The sequence below is a fragment of the Nerophis ophidion genome, linkage group LG23 (assembly GCF_033978795.1).
Source record: "Nerophis ophidion isolate RoL-2023_Sa linkage group LG23, RoL_Noph_v1.0, whole genome shotgun sequence".
Lineage (NCBI taxonomy): Eukaryota > Metazoa > Chordata > Actinopteri > Syngnathiformes > Syngnathidae > Nerophis > Nerophis ophidion.
In genome coordinates, this window is record NC_084633.1 from 33,523,283 (window position 1) to 33,542,565 (window position 19,283).

Below are 19,283 nucleotides of genomic sequence, written 5' to 3' on the forward strand. Positions count from 1 at the left end.
TCAACTTCAAATGTAAAATAAATATGTGATGTAAACGCATTACATGCATTGCGAGACATGTCAAGCCTTTACTTTTAATCATTTTAGGGATCATGGTTTACAGCTTTTGAAAATCCCAAATTTTCTGAGATTTTCAATTCTAGGTTTTCACAAGCTATAAGCCACAATCATCAAAATATATCAAAATAATTTTTTTGTGGGTGTAATTGTCTAATTTGGGTCGTGTTTTTTTTTTGTAGACTGTGTCATGGGCAGATTTTTAAAAAAAAATAGCTGCGAGCCGCACTTTGGACACCCTTGTTCTAATGCTTCAATACTACAGTGGAACCTGTTTAAATCGACCCCGTTTATGTCGACCACTCGTCTAAGGTGACCAACTCATCAAGTCCTGATCCACCATATTCTTAAAAAAGGAAATTGGTACTTTTTTGGTCGGGGGGGATTTTGCTCATTATCCCCCATTGTTATGTGCGACACACATATTTCAGATTTCTCTGCATTCTAGATAGTAAAAAAAATGCTGACAAGAGTAGGCGAAAAATGTAAGTACTCCGCCTATAAAAACCCTACAAAAAAAACTACAACCTTTCATATACAGTACATGCTGTAACTATGTAGTATTAGACACACTTGTGAAAAAATGTAATACTTAAGAGTGTTTTGGTCATTTTAAGGATTACCGAATTGACTACTGTCCGAGATTGTAACTCCACGCTACTTCTATCAACAACAACAACAGCACAGTCATTAATATATTCAGTCCTTTGCAGTATGTTGGAGTTGTTCTTCTTCACTTGGTTTATTGGTATTACTCCAGAATCTAAATCAGGGGTGTCAAAACATTTTCAGGGGTGTCCAAACATTTTCCACTGAGGTCAGCACATTGAAAAATGAAAGCATGTGGGGGCCATTTTGATATTTTTCATTTTCAAAACCAATACAATATTTATTGTAACCATTAGTGCTCCCATAATTTTTGGGTCTTAGTAATTACAGTATTAAAAATTTGACAAATATATGTACCTGTATATACATATATACATACACACATATACATATATACATACACATATATATATATATATATATATATATATATATATATATATATATACATATATATATATATATATATATATATATATATATATATATATATATATATATATATGTATATATATATATATATAAAGGGCCTGCGAGGAGGTGGTAACTTGTCTAGGGTGTACCCGCCTTCCGCCCGAATGCATCTGAGATAAGCTCCAGCGGATCTCCGCAACCCCGAAAGGGACAAGCGGTAGCAGTTAAATAGATAGATAGATAGATAGATAGATAGATAGATAGATAGATATGTATACATACACACACACGCACACATTTATACATATACATACATACAAATATACATACACATACACTATACATATATATATATATATATATATATATATATATATATATATATATATATATATATACATATATACATACATACAGTATATACATACATTTTACTTTCTACACTTAAATATTTATAGATCAACTTAAAATCTATCCATTGACATGCAGTTTTAATTTTCTAAAATGTTTTAAGGCCTTTTTCTCAACGAAAACTGTTTTTGGGTAAGCAAAAACCAATAATGCAATATTTTCCACAAAATATGTTCAAAAGTAAATTTGATTGAATTAAATTAGGGCCTTAAATAGGAAAATAATTCATAACAACGTTGTTTTTGATTAAATATTATTTTTTGAGTAATGACAGTTTAATTAATCAAATAAATTAAAATAAAGGTCTCAGGGATGCAAAAGGCCCTGACTCATAAAAAAGTTAATAAATTAGTCATATATAATTTTTTTTTAGTTTCAATTATTCAATCTGTGGCTCAACCTCAGATCTATTCGTTGATTATACATTATTGTTATTGTTTGAGCAAGGCCAGTCAATACTAAATAATGCAAAATGTTCTTGTTACATTACAATTGCTTGCTTTTTTTATTTCACATTTTATGTAATAGTATTTTAAAGTTGGGCCTTTAAAAAATTAGTTGCAGACCGCAAATTGCCCCCGGGCCACACTTTGGACACCTCTGGCCAAATTGATACTTATCTATATAGGATCATGCATAAAAAAGCTATTACCAAAACCCAAACCAAAAAAAGATATAAAGGTGGAAAAGATTGAATCATTTTACACAATCTAAATACTGAGTTATGTCGACAACCGCTTATGTCGACGCGAGTCAGTCAATCTGAGGAATGTCGACCTAAACGGGTTCCACTGTAATTGCTGTTTTTTTTTTTCCATCAAACGTAAATTTTTCTAAGCGGACACCTACCTGTCTGCCAAGAGGGAGTGCGGAACTGTGTGAGGAGGGAAGAGGCCGAGGGTGGGTGCTGAGGACCCCTAGAATCCAAAGCTGAAATCAGGTTCATGACGGATGGTTCAGGACACGCGGGGCCTGAGTGGTGGAGGCTGGCATCAAACAGCCCTGAGAGGCCTGGCAAAGATTATTCATGTTTAACTGTCCATATTTATCATGAATTATAGTGACAGTGTTAATTAAATCAGTAAGACAAACACAGTAATTATGATTCCACACAAAAAAATGAACATAGTGCATTGGCAGAGGAAGAAACCGTTCAATCTTGGCGAGGATCTTGTAATTACGACAAAAGCACTATTTCAACCTGTGTCATTTTGATCTTCCTCACATGTGCGTTTATAAAATCCACAAAAAACAATCCGTGGTAGGCCAGCATACAGTACCTGAAAGTACTTACTCCCTTCACCCTTCTGCAAATATTTGATTAACTTTTGTTTAATGGGACAACGATGAATACATGAGACTTTGGCCTTCTTCATACTGCAGGTCAATTGTGATTTTTTTGCCCCTGTATCGGATTTTTTTAATGGCAGTTTGAACAGGGCAATTATTCATATCAGACCCAAACCTGGAAATAAATCTGACTTATATGCGATGCGTCCTCAATGCTCACACGCTCAGGTCGCATTCATCCGACCAGAACGTCATCAAAAAGGCAATTTCTTGCCAAAATAGACGGTTGAAAAATAAATAGTTGACAAAGGAGCAGAAAACAGGCGTAACTAAAATGTTTTAGGAACTCACATATGTCTCCGACTGCTCGCCCACAGCAGACATGGAAGCAAAATATCCCGTAAAACCAAGGCCAAAATATGGATTATTTTACTTGTATAGCGTTTTTCTACCTTCAAGGTTCTCAAAGACACTATTTCCACATTCACCCATTCACACACTGATGGAGGGAGCTGACATGCAAGGCCCTTATTACGACTCATCAGGCGCAAGGGTGAAGTGTCTTGCTCAAGGACACAACAGACGTGACTAGGATGGCAAAAGCTGGCATCGGACCTGGAACCCTTAAGTTATTATTATGTTGTTACTGATCCGACGTTTTCTAAAAAATAGATTAAAAAGAAACCCAGACCTAAATCCTTTTGCTTAGGTGCAGTATTCTTAGGTGCAGTATTCATTTTGAATAAATTACTTATACTGCAAATGAATATCTGCTCCAAATATCAGTTATCAGCCTCCTTAACTACTAATAATCGGTATTAGTATCGGCCCTAAAAAGGTTTGGACACATTTTCTCATTGAATTTGTTTTCCTTATTTTCATGACTGTTTACATTGTAGATTGTCTCGGAAAGCATCAAAACCATGAATGAACACGTGGAGTTGTATACTTAAAGACAAAAGGTGAAATAACTGAAAACATGTTTTATATTCTAGTTTCTTCAAAATAGTCACCCTTTTGCTCTGATTACTGCTTTGCACACTCTTTGGCATTCTCTCGATGAGCTTCAAGAGGTAGTCACCTGAAATGGTTTTCACTTCTCAGGTGTGCGTGAAGCTCATGGAGAGAATGCCAAGAGTGTGCAAAGCTATTTTGACGAAACTAGAATATAAAACATGTTTTCAGTTATTTCACTTTTTTTTGTTAAGTACTTAATGCCACGTGTCCATTGATAGTTTTGATGTCTTCAGTGACAATCAACAATATAAATAGTCATGAAAATAAAGAAAACGCATTGAATGAGAAGGTGTGTCCAAACTTTTAGCCTGTACTGTATATCGGCCGTTCTCAACAATTAATGACTCCCTGACTAGTTAAATACTTGTCCTTCTACGCACAATAATTAATCAAATCCTTGAAATTGCTACAAATGAGCCAGTACTGAGACTGACTTGAGCTGAAGCCATTTTTACTTATGTCAACACTACACTGCGGCGTCATGACGTCATATCTGCATGCGGGTCGGACTGCATTCACATTAGAAATCGCATGCCACTGTTGACCCTGCAGTGTGAACATACACACAATGCGAAGACACGATGACATAGCTGCAGTATCCGGCTTTAGTTCGTCACAATAAAGGCTTTCTTCTGAATTAACCATTGCTCTCTCGTGCCAGCAGAAGTCATGCAACCCCGGACCATGACACTCCCACCATCGTTACATACTGTATAGCAAGACGCACTTGTCCCAGTACTTGTCACCTGGTGGCCATGACATACCCTGGACACTGTCTGAACCAAGACTCTTTATATTGATCTCGTCAGACCCAAGGACATGGTTCCAGTAATCTGTGTCATTTGTCTGCTTGATATTTAGCAAACAGCTTGCATGCTTTCTTGTGAAACATTTTTAGAAGAGGCATCCTTCTGGGATGACAGCCAAGCAGTTTGGTCTGAGCACCCACCCACCCACTAAGCCGTTTAACCTCCGCAGCAATGCTGGCAGCACTCATGCGTCTAATTTCAAAAACACAATCTCTGGATGTGACGCATTCAACGTCTATGGTTGACCATGGCGAGGCCTATTTAGACTTGTACCACCTGTCCAGGTAGCTGTAATACAATCCTTTTTACAGTGCATCCGGAAAATATTCACAGCGCTTCACTTTTTCCACATCCTTATGTTACAGCCTTATCCCAAAATGTAAAAATATATATTTTTTAAATCTACACACAAGACCGCATAAAATCTGATTTTTTTGCTAGTTTAAAAAAATTAAAATCACAGTCTTTGCCAGGAAGCTCAAAAGTCTATGTATCCAGTTTCAACTGGTCATCTTTGAGAGGTTACTACAGCTTAATTGGCAAATTAAGCTGTAATTTGGAAAGGTACAATATAAGGGTACTAATAAAGTACTGCGATACCAATGAATTGAAAACGGTACTGTACCGCTGTGGAGGGGGACGTGGTCGACGCACCTCCTGCGGGAATGGGGTGTGTATGGCCCGGCTTTGAAGCCCAGCTGACAGGTGAGTAGATTGCCCAGCTGGTGAAAATGATCAAAACACCTGTCGCCTTTTTTCGGCAGGGCCGCGGCCATGAGGAGGAGAACGGCGGATGAGAGAGAAGCGCACACACCCGAAGACACAGAAAGAGCGAGAAACCACAAGCGCGCCTGACTGAAAAGTCCTGCACCCTGGTCTACATGCCAATAAAGACTTTTTCAAACCTGATGTCCGGGCTCAAGAAGATCTATCGGCCTCAGGAGAACCCTCCCCACACAGAAAGACTTTCACAACTGCCTTTGAAAAATACCTGTATTTTTCTTTCAACCGCATGCCGCCGTGTTGTTGTGATGCTGCGGAGCCGAGGAGCATGAGAATGTGTCAGTACGAACACACACACACACAGAGCGCACAAGGAGAAACAGTGAGGAGAGGAACACTGGCAAATAAAGGCAATTCTACTGGTTAATAAGGAGGGTTCGTAAAGCGCAATATGGAGGTACTTGGGCTTCAAAACTATGGATCAGATTGAGGCTTTAAACATGGAGGTGCCACGCTGCTTTAAAACGTGCCTCGCCAAAGGTGGCAAGACCACCTCTGCTTCAAATTTAGGTAAAGATTTAAACAACAATAATCCAGACCTGCACGGTGTTTAAAGGTGATGAAGTTAACCACCTCCCCTGCTGTGCATGTGTAGATACGTAGACGCGCACACAGCTGCTTGACTTGTTGAGTCCAAACCGCTCAAACTAATGCAATCAATCAATCAATCAATCAATGTTTATTTATATAGCCCCAAATCACAAATGTCTCAAAGGACTGCACAAATCATTACGACTACAACATCCTCGGAAGAACCCACAAAAGGGCAAGGAAAACTCACACCCAGTGGGCAGGGAGAATTCACATTCAGTGGGACGCCAGTGACAATGCTGACTATGAGAAACCTTGGAGAGGACCTCAGATGTGGGCAACCCCCCCCCTCTAGGGGACCGAAAGCAATGGATGTCGAGCGGGTCTAACATGATACTGTGAAAGTTCAATCCATAGTGGCTCCAAGACAGCAGTGAGAGTCCCGTCCACAGGAAACCATCTCAAGCGGATCAGCAGCGTAGAGATGTCCCCAACCGATACAGGCGAGCGGTCCATCCTGGGTCCCGACGAGCGGTCCATCCTGGGTCTCGACTCTGGACAGTCAGTACTTCATCCATGGTCATCGGACCGGACCCCCTCCAATGCAAGTACGTTTTTTAACAAATTGCTATAATTTGTGTTTTATCTTCAAAAATGTGTGTTTCACCTGTTACATGTATCACTTTCAGCCATAGTGTTGTGTTAAATATTTATTAATGATTGTATTTGTCTTAAAGCGCAGACCAAGAGTGGCAACAATGATCATGAAGCATTTAATGTCAATTAATGTAAATAGATTATTCCATTCTATTTTAAACTAATCATAGATTATGGCAGACTATATGTAATATACACAATTGTCAACTGTTCTTTGAGTCCAACAAAAAACATATGTGTTATGTATTCCAAGATTATGAGTTAAAATTAGGCCAAAAATTAAAAAAATTTTGTGGTCCCCTTTGATTTGAAAAGTACCAAAATATTGGCATTAGGACAACCCTATTCTATATATAAGGTCCTACAAACCAAAAATTAAGTCAGAGGAATTATTTCTAGACCTCTGAGACAGGATTGTCTTGAGGCACAAATCTGTGGAAGTGTACAGAAAAATATCTGCTGCCTTGAAGGTCCCAATGAGCACAGTGGCCTCCATCATCCATATATGGAAGAAGCTTGAAACCACAAGGACTCTTTCTAGAGCTGGACGGCTGTTAAACTGAGCGATCCGAGGGTAAGAACCCAAGTCAGGGTTGTCACTGTCACAGCTACAACACTCCTCTGTGGAGAGAGGAGAACCTTCCAGAAGGACAACCATCTCTGCAGCAATCCACCAATCAGGCCTGTATGGTATATGGAACAGACGGATGCCGTTTATTTCGTAAAAGTTTGCCAGAATGCGCCTAAAAGACTCTCAGACCATGAAAAACAAACTTCACTGGCCTGATGACACAAAGATTAAAGTCTTTGGCGTGAATGTCAGGCATCATGTTTGGAGGAAACCAGGCACCGCTCATCACCAGGCCAATACCATCCTACAGTGAAGCAGCATCATGCTGTGGGGATGTTTTTTCAGCAACAGGAACTAGGAGACTAGTCAGGATAGAGAGAAAGATGAATGCAGCAATGTACATAGACATCCTGGAGGAAAACCTGCTCTAAAGGGCTGTTGAAGTCAGACTGGAGCAATGGTTCATCTTTCAGCAGGATAAGTACCTTGGACACAAAGCAAAGATATCAAAAGAATGGCTTCAGGACAACTCTGCAAATGTCCTTGAGTGGCCCAGCCGGAGCCCATACTTGAATCCAATTGAACATCTCTGGGGAGATCTGAAAATGGCTGTGCGCCAACACTTTCCATCCAACCTGATGGAGCTTGAGAGGTGCTGCAGAGAGGAATGGGCAAAACTACCCAAAGATAGGCGTGCCAAGCTAGTGGCATCGTGTTTAAAAATACTTGAGGCTGTCATTGCTGCTGCAGGTGCAGCAACAAAGTATTGAACTAAGGCTGTGAATACTTTGTGATTTCTTAGTTTAGAATTTTTAATAAATTTGCAAAAATTAAAAAAAAAAAAAAAAAATAGCTTTTTTCCGTCCATCCATCTATCCATTTTCTACTGCTTATTCCCTTTGGGGTTGCGGGGGGCGCTGGTGCCTATCTCAGCTACAATCGGGTGGAAGGCGGGTTACACTCTGGACAAGTCGCCACCTCATTGCAGGGCCAACACAGATAGACAGACAACATTCACACACTAGGGTCAATTTAGTGTTGCCAATCAGCCTATCCTCAGGTGCATGTCTTTGGAGGTGGGAGGAAGCCGGAGTACCCGGAGGGAACCCACGTATTCACGGGGAGAACATGCAATCTCCACACAGAAAGATCCTGAGCCCAGGATTGAACCCCAGACTACTCAGGACCTTTGTATTGTGAGGCAGACGCACTAACCCCTCTGCCACCGTGAAGCCCGTACACTATCATAATGAGGTATTGTGCACAGAATTTTGAGGACAAAAATGAATTTATTCCATTTTGGAATAAGGATATAACATAACAAAATGTAGGAAAAGTGATTTTTTTTCAGATGCACTGTATATTCTTTTTTTAACATATTCAGAGGACTATTTGCAATGAGGTGCCATGTTGAACTTCTAGGGACCAGTATGAGAGAGTGTGAAAGTTATAACTTCATATTTAATGCTCTGCTGAGACTTCTTTGTTACACTAACGAGTCCTATGACACTAATTGGGCCCAATTTGGACAATTTCACTTAGGGCTGTATTCTATTTGTCGCTGGACATTAAGGGGCATGTGTTGAGTCATTTTAAAAGGACGTGTAAATGTACTCCGTAGTACAATCTGCACACTGACTACTTTACATTGTAATCAAGTGTTAGAGATGTAATGTTCAGTCTGGTCTTTGGAACGGCTCCTTCAGGTGAACGAGGAGAACCGATTTGCCGATGCGAGCTGTTTTAAATGCAAATTGCCAATGCTACTTTCATATGCATGGCCTTTGACGGGACTGGAGTCACACTGACTGACAAAAACCTACAAAATAGGCCAGAGTTAAAAGAGAGGTACACTGTAAAAAAAAAAACAACAACAATCTGCACAAGTTACGATAAAATACCAACAGCTGTGGTTGCCAGGAATTCCCCGTAAAACTAATTAGGGGCAATTTTAGTGTTGCCAATGAGCCTACCCCAGGTGCATGTCATTGGAGGTGGGAGGAAGCTGGAGAACATGCAAACTCCACACAAAGACAACTAGCCCAGGAATCAAACTCAGGGCCTTCTCACTGTGAGGCATGAATGCTAACCACTGCGTCAACCATATATCAATCCTAGTATCTACAAAAGGCCTGTGTTTCCGAGACAAGTGAGCGGTTAACGTAAAAGTATTTGTACAACCTTTCACTGGACAACTCACTACACGGCCTTCCGCAACATGTTCCTTCAGGTGAGCTATTAAAAATGAGCCTTCAATTCTCTGTATTTGTTCGATAGCTGTTAGCAAACAGTTCAACATTCCAATGCATTTTGCAGTAACGCACAAAGACATAACCCTCATTGTCTGAAACCACTTGCCACAAAAGTACAAGAAACCATGTTGTTAGCCAAAACTTGGCTAATGCTGATTTCGAAAACAATTGAGGGGTGCTGTAAATTAAATGTTCAATCTGCAAATTATTTAATTTAGACAGAATAATACATTAAATGTTTAAGTATTTGCAAATGCATTGTACAATTTTTCATTATTCTCACAGTAATATGTTTTTTATGTATCATAACCATGACCATGTAGGTTATTGACTGTTTTTTGGTTTGCAGGTATCCACTGCATTTATTACTGCGAAAAGCTATTTTTGATTTAACAACGTTTTACCGTAGCTATTTAACAATCGCTTGCCGCAGTTTTTGACCGTCATTTTTTTTACAGTGTGTATCAATGTTTGGATGCACTTTTCTGGTTCAGTGTTTTGTTACAGATTTGTTAAGTAGCCAAGTTTATGTGTACGCATTTACATGTTGTGCTAATTGTGTTATTTATATACACAGCTTATTATACAGGTGAAACTAAAGAAAATTTGAAAAATTGCGGAAAAGTCTATTTATGTCAGTAATTATAAACAAATATGTGATATAATCTTATTACATGCAAAGTAAGATGTGTCAAACATTTGATTTTTATAATTTTTATAATCGTCTTTCGCAGTTTTTGAAAACCCTACATTTTCTGAGATCTTCAATTTGAGGTTTTCATTAAATGCAAGTGATAACCATTAAAATTATATCAGAGGCTTGAAATATGTTGAGTTTCATGTTATGAGCTTATGTCATAAATGAGTTTAGACTTGTCAATCTGAATGCTGGAATAAACAAACTTTGCACGATATTTATTTTTTTTAGTTTCACCTGTAGATGTATCATGTAGGCCAAGGAGGTCAAACTGGTTTTCATAGTGGGCCATATGGCAGTTATGGCTGCCATCAGAGGGCCGCTTGTAACAGCGAATAATGTATACATTTGTCTCTGGATTTCATTATTATTATATAAATTGTTTTAAGTAGACTGTCGATTTTACAGTAAAAACTTTACATTTACAACATTTTACGATAAATGGAAAAACAGTAACACTGTTTTTGGGGGGGGTTTTACGGAAAAATATGGCAGCTTAGTTGCGAGAATTCTTGTGTTAAATTTAAATTGGCTTTTACAACATTATATTATGAATGGAAAAACAGCACCAGTTTCTGGCTACCTAGCTGGCAGTTTTTCTACTCTAAAAACAAATGTACCGTCTTTCCATTTACAGTTATACACCGTTAAAAACAACAACCGTAGATTTTACAGTCAAAAACTGGCAGCTCAGTCAACAGCATATTAACGCAAAAAACAGTAGTAGTTTTTTTCAATTTACTGTAATATGCTGTAAAGAATGTAAAATGTATTGTAATTTTTCTTAATTTGATGGGTAGTTTGCTGTAAAGTTAAGTAGTTTTATTTAGACAAAAATATGTTTGGAAAGTATGATAATATACTGTAATATTTGTTGCAATGTTGGATACTATTAAAGTTTAAAAGGTATGCAATTTCAAGCAGTACATATATTTCTTCTGTCAAAATTAAACGAATATTAAGTACTTTATTCACACATCATTTCCAGGTGTTTGCAGGACAGATGAAATGATGCCGCGGGCCAGAACCGGCCCCCGGGCCTTGAGATTGACACCTGTGATGCAGGCAATTCTTTTTCTGTATTATGAGAAAAATAACAGTAAACTTGATTTGCATGGAAGTTACCTGCAGCTCATCTAATTTTATTGGGCCAAAATGTTAAAATAATGATCACACTGTCAAAGCATTGGTGATAAGGTAAAACTTCATGGAATATTTACAATGAATACACAACCCAGGTGAAATTATAATTAATATTGTCGGATAGTTCTCACAAATATCGAGTGTAAATTGGTGAAAATTGGATCTATTCAGAGCAAATCTTGTCTTATAACTTCTACCTGTTATTATTTTCTTACACATAATGAAATATATCCATCCATCCATCCATTTTCTACTACTTGTCTCGTTCGGGGTTGCGGGGGTGCTGGAGCCTATCTCAGCTGCATTCGGGCGGAAGGCGGGGTACACCCTGGACAAGTAGCCACCACATCACAGGGCCAACACAGAAAGACAGACAACATTCACACTCACATTCACACACTAGGGCCAATTTAGTGTTGCCAATCAACCTATCCCCAGGTGCATGTCTTTTTTACATAATGAAATGTAATGTAATAAAAATCTAAAGAAAATAAGAGCCGTTCTATTAAAGGCTCTTGGAAAAGAACGGCTCTCTTCAGTGAGCCATAAATAATCTTTACCAAGGGTCATTAAATCAATTAGCAAATACTTGCAGGAATATGAGAGGTATGCTTACTTTTAAGCTTTCAAAAATAATTGCAGTAAATAAATCCAATCTATTAATCATATTTAAATACACATTATCCAATCCATTTTGTTTATATAGCACAATTGAAAGAACAAGCGGACGGGAGCACATTACACCAGTTTTAAAAAGTCGGCTCCCCATCCGCTTCAGGGTCTATTTTAAAGATCTATTATTAGTTTTTAAATTTCTTAATGACTTGCTTTTACCGTATCAGCCCAACAACATGACATATCACCCTGGTGATAAGAAGGGGCGCCCATGCTTTGTTCTAAGGGACTCACGCTAAAGACCCCTATAGTTTAGGAAAATCTGACTTAAACATTTCTTTTTATGTTTACATGTTCAACTATGTGTTTTTTTGACTTTCTGCAAATATTTCATTTTCCTCACCGAGTGTGGGTCCGCCCCAAGACCCACTGTGCCTGGAGCTTCCTGGGTGGTGGTTGGTTGCATAGCCCTGGAGAGGGTGAGGGGTCCCGTAGGCTTGCCTGTGGAGCAGCTCCGAATCGGGGTGGGATAACCTGCCGCTCCCGTACATGAGGCTAAGGACACACAATTGTCGTCAAGTTACACTCTTTGATTGTGGTTCACATTTCTATGGCGGGGGTTTTCCAAAACATGGGGTCCTACTTGGGTTGTTGACATTACTGCCAAACTGGATGCTCAGGACTGGGGGAACAATAGTGATCGTGTAGTTCCCATATCATTATTTATTTGTGACGGGCCACAAAAAGATTAGGCGCTACCTGTTTGCCTTTGCTCATAAACACCCAATAACGGGACTGTTTGTTCGTGTAGCTTGTCGCTACAATTCCGCTTCCCCCAAAAATGAAAGCGCGTAAATGGCTCTTTTCAACGAGCAGCTGGTCTTGCCGTGTCCCACATTGCCCTCTAAAAGTATTCACAAGCTTGTGACATAAAATACACACAAAAAGAAGCGACAAAAGAATCATGGCTTATTACGCAAATTAGACGCCGCCATAACCTGAGATAGATTCCTGTGAGAAACACTATCATCACAGGACTCTGGTATCAATGCCATAATCACTCAAGTACCCTTGGTATTGATTCTATCACTGCTTGGAACAATGCGCTTACGCTAGATGGTATAGTTGGATTGTTTGTTTAATATGAAAGCTGTAATTCTGTCTAAAGTATGGCTTAGGGGCCATTTGCAGCCCACTGAGAGTTCTTTTATTAGCCCGCGGCAAATAACCTCAAAAAAAAAAAAGTTCAACGCTGTAAACCAACACATCATCAGTTCACGTTCCTTATTGGTGGGTGAACAATCTAACAGTTAATGAATTCTGCAATACCATCATTTAAAAATCTTAAACGATTTTATATACACACATACATACATACATACATACATATATACATAATATAAATAATATATATTTCTATATACGTGTGTATATGTATATATATATTTATTTATATATTTGCATATATTTATGTATATATAATATATATATATATTTATGTATATATATTTTCATATATTTATGTATGTGTGTATATATATATACATTTATGCGTAAATGTATACATATATTTAAATGTATATGTATATATACATACATATATACATATATACATACATACGTACGTACATATACATATTAACATATGTATATGTACACAAACATATACTGTGTATATATAAACATATGTACTGTGTGTATACTTTTGTTGAGTATATATCTACATATATACATATAAATTCAAAGAAAATGTAGATTAAAAACTAGTGTAGAATCAAAAATACATTAATGATAAATGCTAAATAAATGCAGTGTCTCCATATTTTTTTTTTTTTCTATTTTTGCTCTAATAATTGAGAATAATATATTGGTCTCAATGGTTGGTTAGTTTGAAGTATATAACTGATTATATTTTAATGCACATTAGATGGGTTTCAAAGTGTTTTTAACACGAAAGCAAAGAATTCTTGTGGCCCACGCATCCTTTCATTTGTCTGCACACGGCCCTTGTCGCATTTGGACACACCTGGGGCCTCGGGTTCAAGTGACCTTATTGTATGTGTAATTTGTATTTTCAGTTCATTTGTCATATATTTATTAAAATCTGGCTGATTGGGAAGGTGCATTTTATTAGTTGCTGTGGTGGAAACCAGCTAAAGACTGCCATGCTGACATTTTGAAGCTTACTTTGCAGTGAGTTATTAGTCACTGTTTGCACTTTTTCAAGCTGTCTGACTGTGTAACCAATGAGCGATAATAATGAAGTAAACAATACTACAACACCTGTTAAATCAAGCTGACCCATTTGTCATCAACTTTAGCTTTTGTTGACTCAAATTTCTCAAGCGGTCAACCACGCATTAAGTGCTTCTTAGCAATACGAAGAACCCAGTAGAGACAGGGTTAGTCCACTTAGATGGCTTGTCGACGTAAGCGTATAACTGGGATCACACGTCAAAGTGCTGACAGCCAATGAGAGACCATCTGTATTTACAAGGTGTCAAAGTCAACACAGCAGATGACACTGCTCATCATGGGGGATAAAAATATCCACTACCAACCAATCGGTCATGGAAAATGTATCTGTAGATTGTATCTTATTGTCTTTTCATTTGGATTATGAAAGTTAATAAAGCCGTTAAATACAGGCATTACTTTTGGGTTATTTGGGGTCAAATATTTCAATAAATCACACTGACACTGTGAAATAATTGTTCATTTAAGTCAGGAGTGTTCAAAGTCTGCCAGCCTAAGCTTTCTATTGCCCCTTGTCAAATATTGTAAAATAATAATAATAATAATAAGAAGAAGAAGAAGAATTAATAACAAATTTACAACCCGCAATATTTTTATAGAAGGTCATGCTAATTGCTTTGGATAGGTGTGTCCTGATGCAACTTTTCACTTTGCAGCCTTCAGTATCAGCAGACAGCGATATTATTCCGATACACTATGAGCACGAATCATTGTACAGTATATACGGTAAGTGGGATGTTTGATCAAGAGAAATTATCCAGAGAACAATGGTAGGTATGAAAAACACAAACGTATTCATTTTCCAATGTCTCAAATTGACGTATCCTGTCTTTAATCTGAAGTGGAGTGGTATCTTATTGAGGTCAAGATCATTCATTAGGTTAAGCACATGACACAGGATAGTGGATACTTTCTAACACGCTTCTTTCTGCCTTGGAGACCTTTTATATGTTATAAAGTACAAGAAAATATCAACTTTGTGTGTTTATTGGAGGACACTTCAAGTCAGCGTGACAGCCGCTTATAGCTGATAATAAGTCAGACTTCTTACATTATAGCTGATACCTTTTTTTCTCCCCGACATACGATATCAATATCTGATCGAGTCACTGCAAATTGTGGATAATATATTTTTGCTGGGAATATTCCCTTTAAATGTGATATTAAAATAAAGCACTGCAGCCTTCGTATTGTTTATTTGTACATTGGCCAGTCAGTGAAACTAATAAAACAGTACGGGAAATTAAATAATACAATTGCAGCAGCTGATTTATTTTTTTATCAAATAAAATGTAAAACTTTGATAAACACAAGTATTTTTAAAACTATAACTATGAAGTCTAATACATTTTTAAAAATGCATATTTATTTACAATATATGTATGCTATAATTGCATAATATATTAATTGTTACTTTTGTGCCTGTAGAAGTGTTAGGCTATATTTGATCTTGTTGTATTGCAAACTAATGTAATTGTGTAAACTAACTCTAATTTGTTGAACAATTTGGTGTATTGCCTATAATATACTGTACTGGGTTGTGAGTTCAAACCCTTTCCCCGAGATCCATAGTTCACAATGTCCTTGCAATATAAGCACTGAGCACGTCCCGGTTCATCGCACTTTGCAATGAAATCGCTGATCAGTTCATCTACTTCTACGATATTGTTGTTAATCTTCACCTTCAGTTTGATAAAAATATCGAGCCATGCCCAGTTCCACTTGTTTCTCACACCCTAATCGATATATTTCGCTAATGAAGCATTCCTATCTTGAATAAGCTTAAACATATCTGAAACTGTTTTGTCAATAAAGAAACGTGTTAATTGAGAGCTACTGTGTTTTCTTTCCAGATTAGTCGCCGATAAACGCAACCAATATAAACAGAATAAAGGTTCAGAAATGCTCACAATAATTGAGGATCAGGGACTAGATATTGTCGGCAAACGACACGTGCAGAAACGCCTGTAACGGGCAATGTCATTGGTGCAGACGCGTGCGGACGCCTATAACGGGCAATGTCATTGGTGCAGACCAATGTTCCCTCTAAGGTACGCGCCTGTGCAATTGCACACTGCTCACGCGTCCTCTGCGCACGGCAAATCTAGGCCGCTCACAAAATCGAAAAAAAAGATAAGCGCATAACAGTGGGCATGTCTGCCGTTGCTCACTGAATGCTCAAGGAGTTTTGGCGTTTGCTCACACATACGAAAAATTGGAGGGAAAATTGGTGCAGACGCGTGCAGACGCCTATAACGGGCAATGTCATTGGTTGATGTCGTCAGCTGATAGTAGAGCTAGCCAATCTGGTGCCTTCACACATTGGCATTATATTATATAAATGACCCTGGCGGCGCCAAAATCGGCGGAATTCCGCGGAAAATTCCCATACCATATATGCGGTCCTCTCCAAGGTTTCTCATAGTCATCATTGTCACTGTCACTGACGTCCCACTGGGGTGAGTTTTTCTTGCCCTTATGTGGGCTCTACCGAGGATGTCGTTGTGTTTTGTGTTGTGGTTTGTGCAGCCCTTTGAGACACTAGTGCAGGGGTCACCAACGCGTTGCCCGCGGGCACCAGGTAGCCCGTAAGGACCAGATGAGTAGCCCGCTAGCCAGTTCTAAAAATAGCTCAAATAGCAGCACTTACCAGTGCTCTGCGTCTATTTTTTAAATTTCATTTATTTACTAGCAAGCTGGTCTCGCTTTGCTCTACATGTTTAATTCTAAGAGAGCCAAAACTCAAATAGTATTTGAAAATCCAAGAAAATATTTGACTTGGTCTTCACTTGCTTGAATAATTTTTTTTTTTTTTTTTTTTTTTTTTAACTTTGCTTCTTATAACTTTTAGAAGGACAATTTTAGAGAAAAAATACAACCTTAAAAAATGATTTTAGGATTTTTAAACACATATACCTTCCTCTTCTTTCCTGACAATATAAATCAATGTTCAAGTATTTTTTTTTTATTGTAAAGAATAATAAATACATTTTAATTTAATTCTTCATTTTAACTTATGTTTTTTCGACGAAAAATATTTGTGAAATATTTATTCAAACTTATTATGATTAAAATTCAAAAAAGTTATTCTGGCAAATCTAGAAAATCTGTAAAATCAAATTTAAATCTTATTTCAAATTCTTTTGAATTTCTTTTAAAATTTTTGTTCTGGAAAATCTAGAAGAAAAAATGATTTGTCTTTGTTACAAATATAGCTTGGTCCAATTTGTTATATATTCTAACAAAGTGCAGATTGGATTTTAACCTATTTAAAACATGTCATCAAAAATATATATTTATTGTGAAAAATCATTAAGATGATCAGTGTTTCCACAAAGATAAATATCATAAATTATTGATAATAACATATAATTAAATGTAAATTGAGGAAATTGGCTATTTCTGGCAATTTATTTAAGTGTGTATCAAACTGGTAACCCTTTGCATTAATCAGTACCCAAGAGGTAGCTCTTGGTTTCAAAAAGGTTGGTAACCCCTGACGTAGATGGTGCAAGAAAGTGATATTTGATGCACAATATTAATGCAAAAACGATGTCTGTCTATCTGTGTTGGCCCTGTGATGAGGTGGCGACTTGTCCAGGGTGTACACCACCAGCGCCCCCCGCGACCCCAAAAGGGAATAAGCGGTAGAAAATGAACGGATGGATGTCACGGAAATAACAGCAGTCTTCCTTCCACGGCGACGACGGATCCGTGACGTTGTTGTCATGGCGACCGCTCACGTGAAAGTGAAGCTAGCGAGCTTTAGCCGACTTTAGTGTGGCTTCCGGGGGCCCTATAAAACCCTTCATTCCGACACACAGCCAGCGAGAGGGAAAGAAAAAAGGAAAAAGAAAAAAAAACACCCGATTATTAATCATTTATCGGGCGGTTTTGCCGGCAATTTACTCACATTCACGGAGGGTCTTCGCTTCCGCGCTGTCGGTAATTAAGCTAGCTGACGTTTAATCCCCGCCGCGTTGGCCAGTCACGTGACGTGATTGCAATTTAGGAACAATTACCATCAGGAGTGTCAATTAAATTATTATTATTTTTTTTTATCTTTATTATTCATTTTTTGGCGTGCGACGTTGCCGAAATGCGTGGACTTGTGCGGCGGAATGGAGGCGCCGTTCGCAGCCAATTAGTTCCCCATGGCAGCGCCTGTCATGTGGACAACGCTGCGGTGGTGATGGATATAACAATGCAGATGTTTTTTTTTTTTTGTAATAATAAATTCTTCCCTTGTGTCACTATTAACGTTCCGTTGCATTGTCGGAGACGCCCCCTCTCGGTAACCCCCTAATGACAACACGACTGTACCTGCCGGCCATGCAGGCACCTTGCACGGCTTCATGCGGAGGAGGGATGGGGGGGGGGGGGGGGGGGGTAGGGGGGTCTTACTGTACCTTGCTTTGGCCGATCGGTCGTAAGTCCATCCCGTCCCGGAGCCCAGGTCCCCGAAGCCGGCAGCGGCGGGATAATTCCTCTCCATGAGAGAGAGAGGGAGAAGGGGAAAGGGCTGGATGAAGGAGGAATGTCCTCTCTTCCTTCTGCACGCTTCTGTTTATTTCTCCGCGAGACTGGGAGGATTGGATGGAGGAGGAGGAGGAGGAGGAGGTGACAGCAGTCGGCAGCACCTCCTCCCTCCTCCTCCAATCTTTCACTCTCTTTTGTCTCCCACGTTCCTCAGCAGCTCTAATAAGCAGCAGCGATCACTCCTCGCCAGAAAATAGACGCTGCCTTCTCAGCTGCGTTTTTTTTCTTTCCCTCTCAAGACGCCATCTTCTCCCGCGGTTCTTTCACACCCACACCATCTTATATATATATAAATATATATTCATACATATATATATATATATTTTTTTTTAAAGCCGATCGTGTGTGCAGTCGGAGCGGCGGAGGCGCAGAAAAGAATGGCGCACTGACGTCTGTCCGCCGTCACGTGCGCGCGTCTGCACGAGCCAGACAAGTTATAGGTACAATGAAATAAGGGGAGGGGTCGATACAAGTATCAGCTACACCGATACCAATGGAAGGATTTTTATCGTATCGATATTTCTTAACTTAAAGGGGAACTGCACTTTTTGGGCGATTGTGCCTCACATTGTATTTTTTCTAATTAATTCAGCACGGTTGGGGATAGGTTGATTGGCAACACTAAATTGGCC

At 38.6% G+C, this 19,283-nt stretch overlaps 1 protein-coding gene across 1 annotated transcript in view; it reads right to left on the bottom strand.

Moving 5' to 3' along the window:
• Positions 1-18,968, bottom strand: part of prr12b (proline rich 12b) — a 66,232-nt gene extending 47,264 nt beyond the window's left edge. The window contains 3 exon segments of the mRNA XM_061884228.1: positions 2,341-2,502; positions 12,260-12,411; positions 18,522-18,968. Coding sequence (XP_061740212.1) covers positions 2,341-2,502; positions 12,260-12,411; positions 18,522-18,607 — 400 coding nt within the window. The 5' untranslated portion in view covers positions 18,608-18,968.
• Between the last annotated feature and the right edge of the window lie 315 nt (positions 18,969-19,283).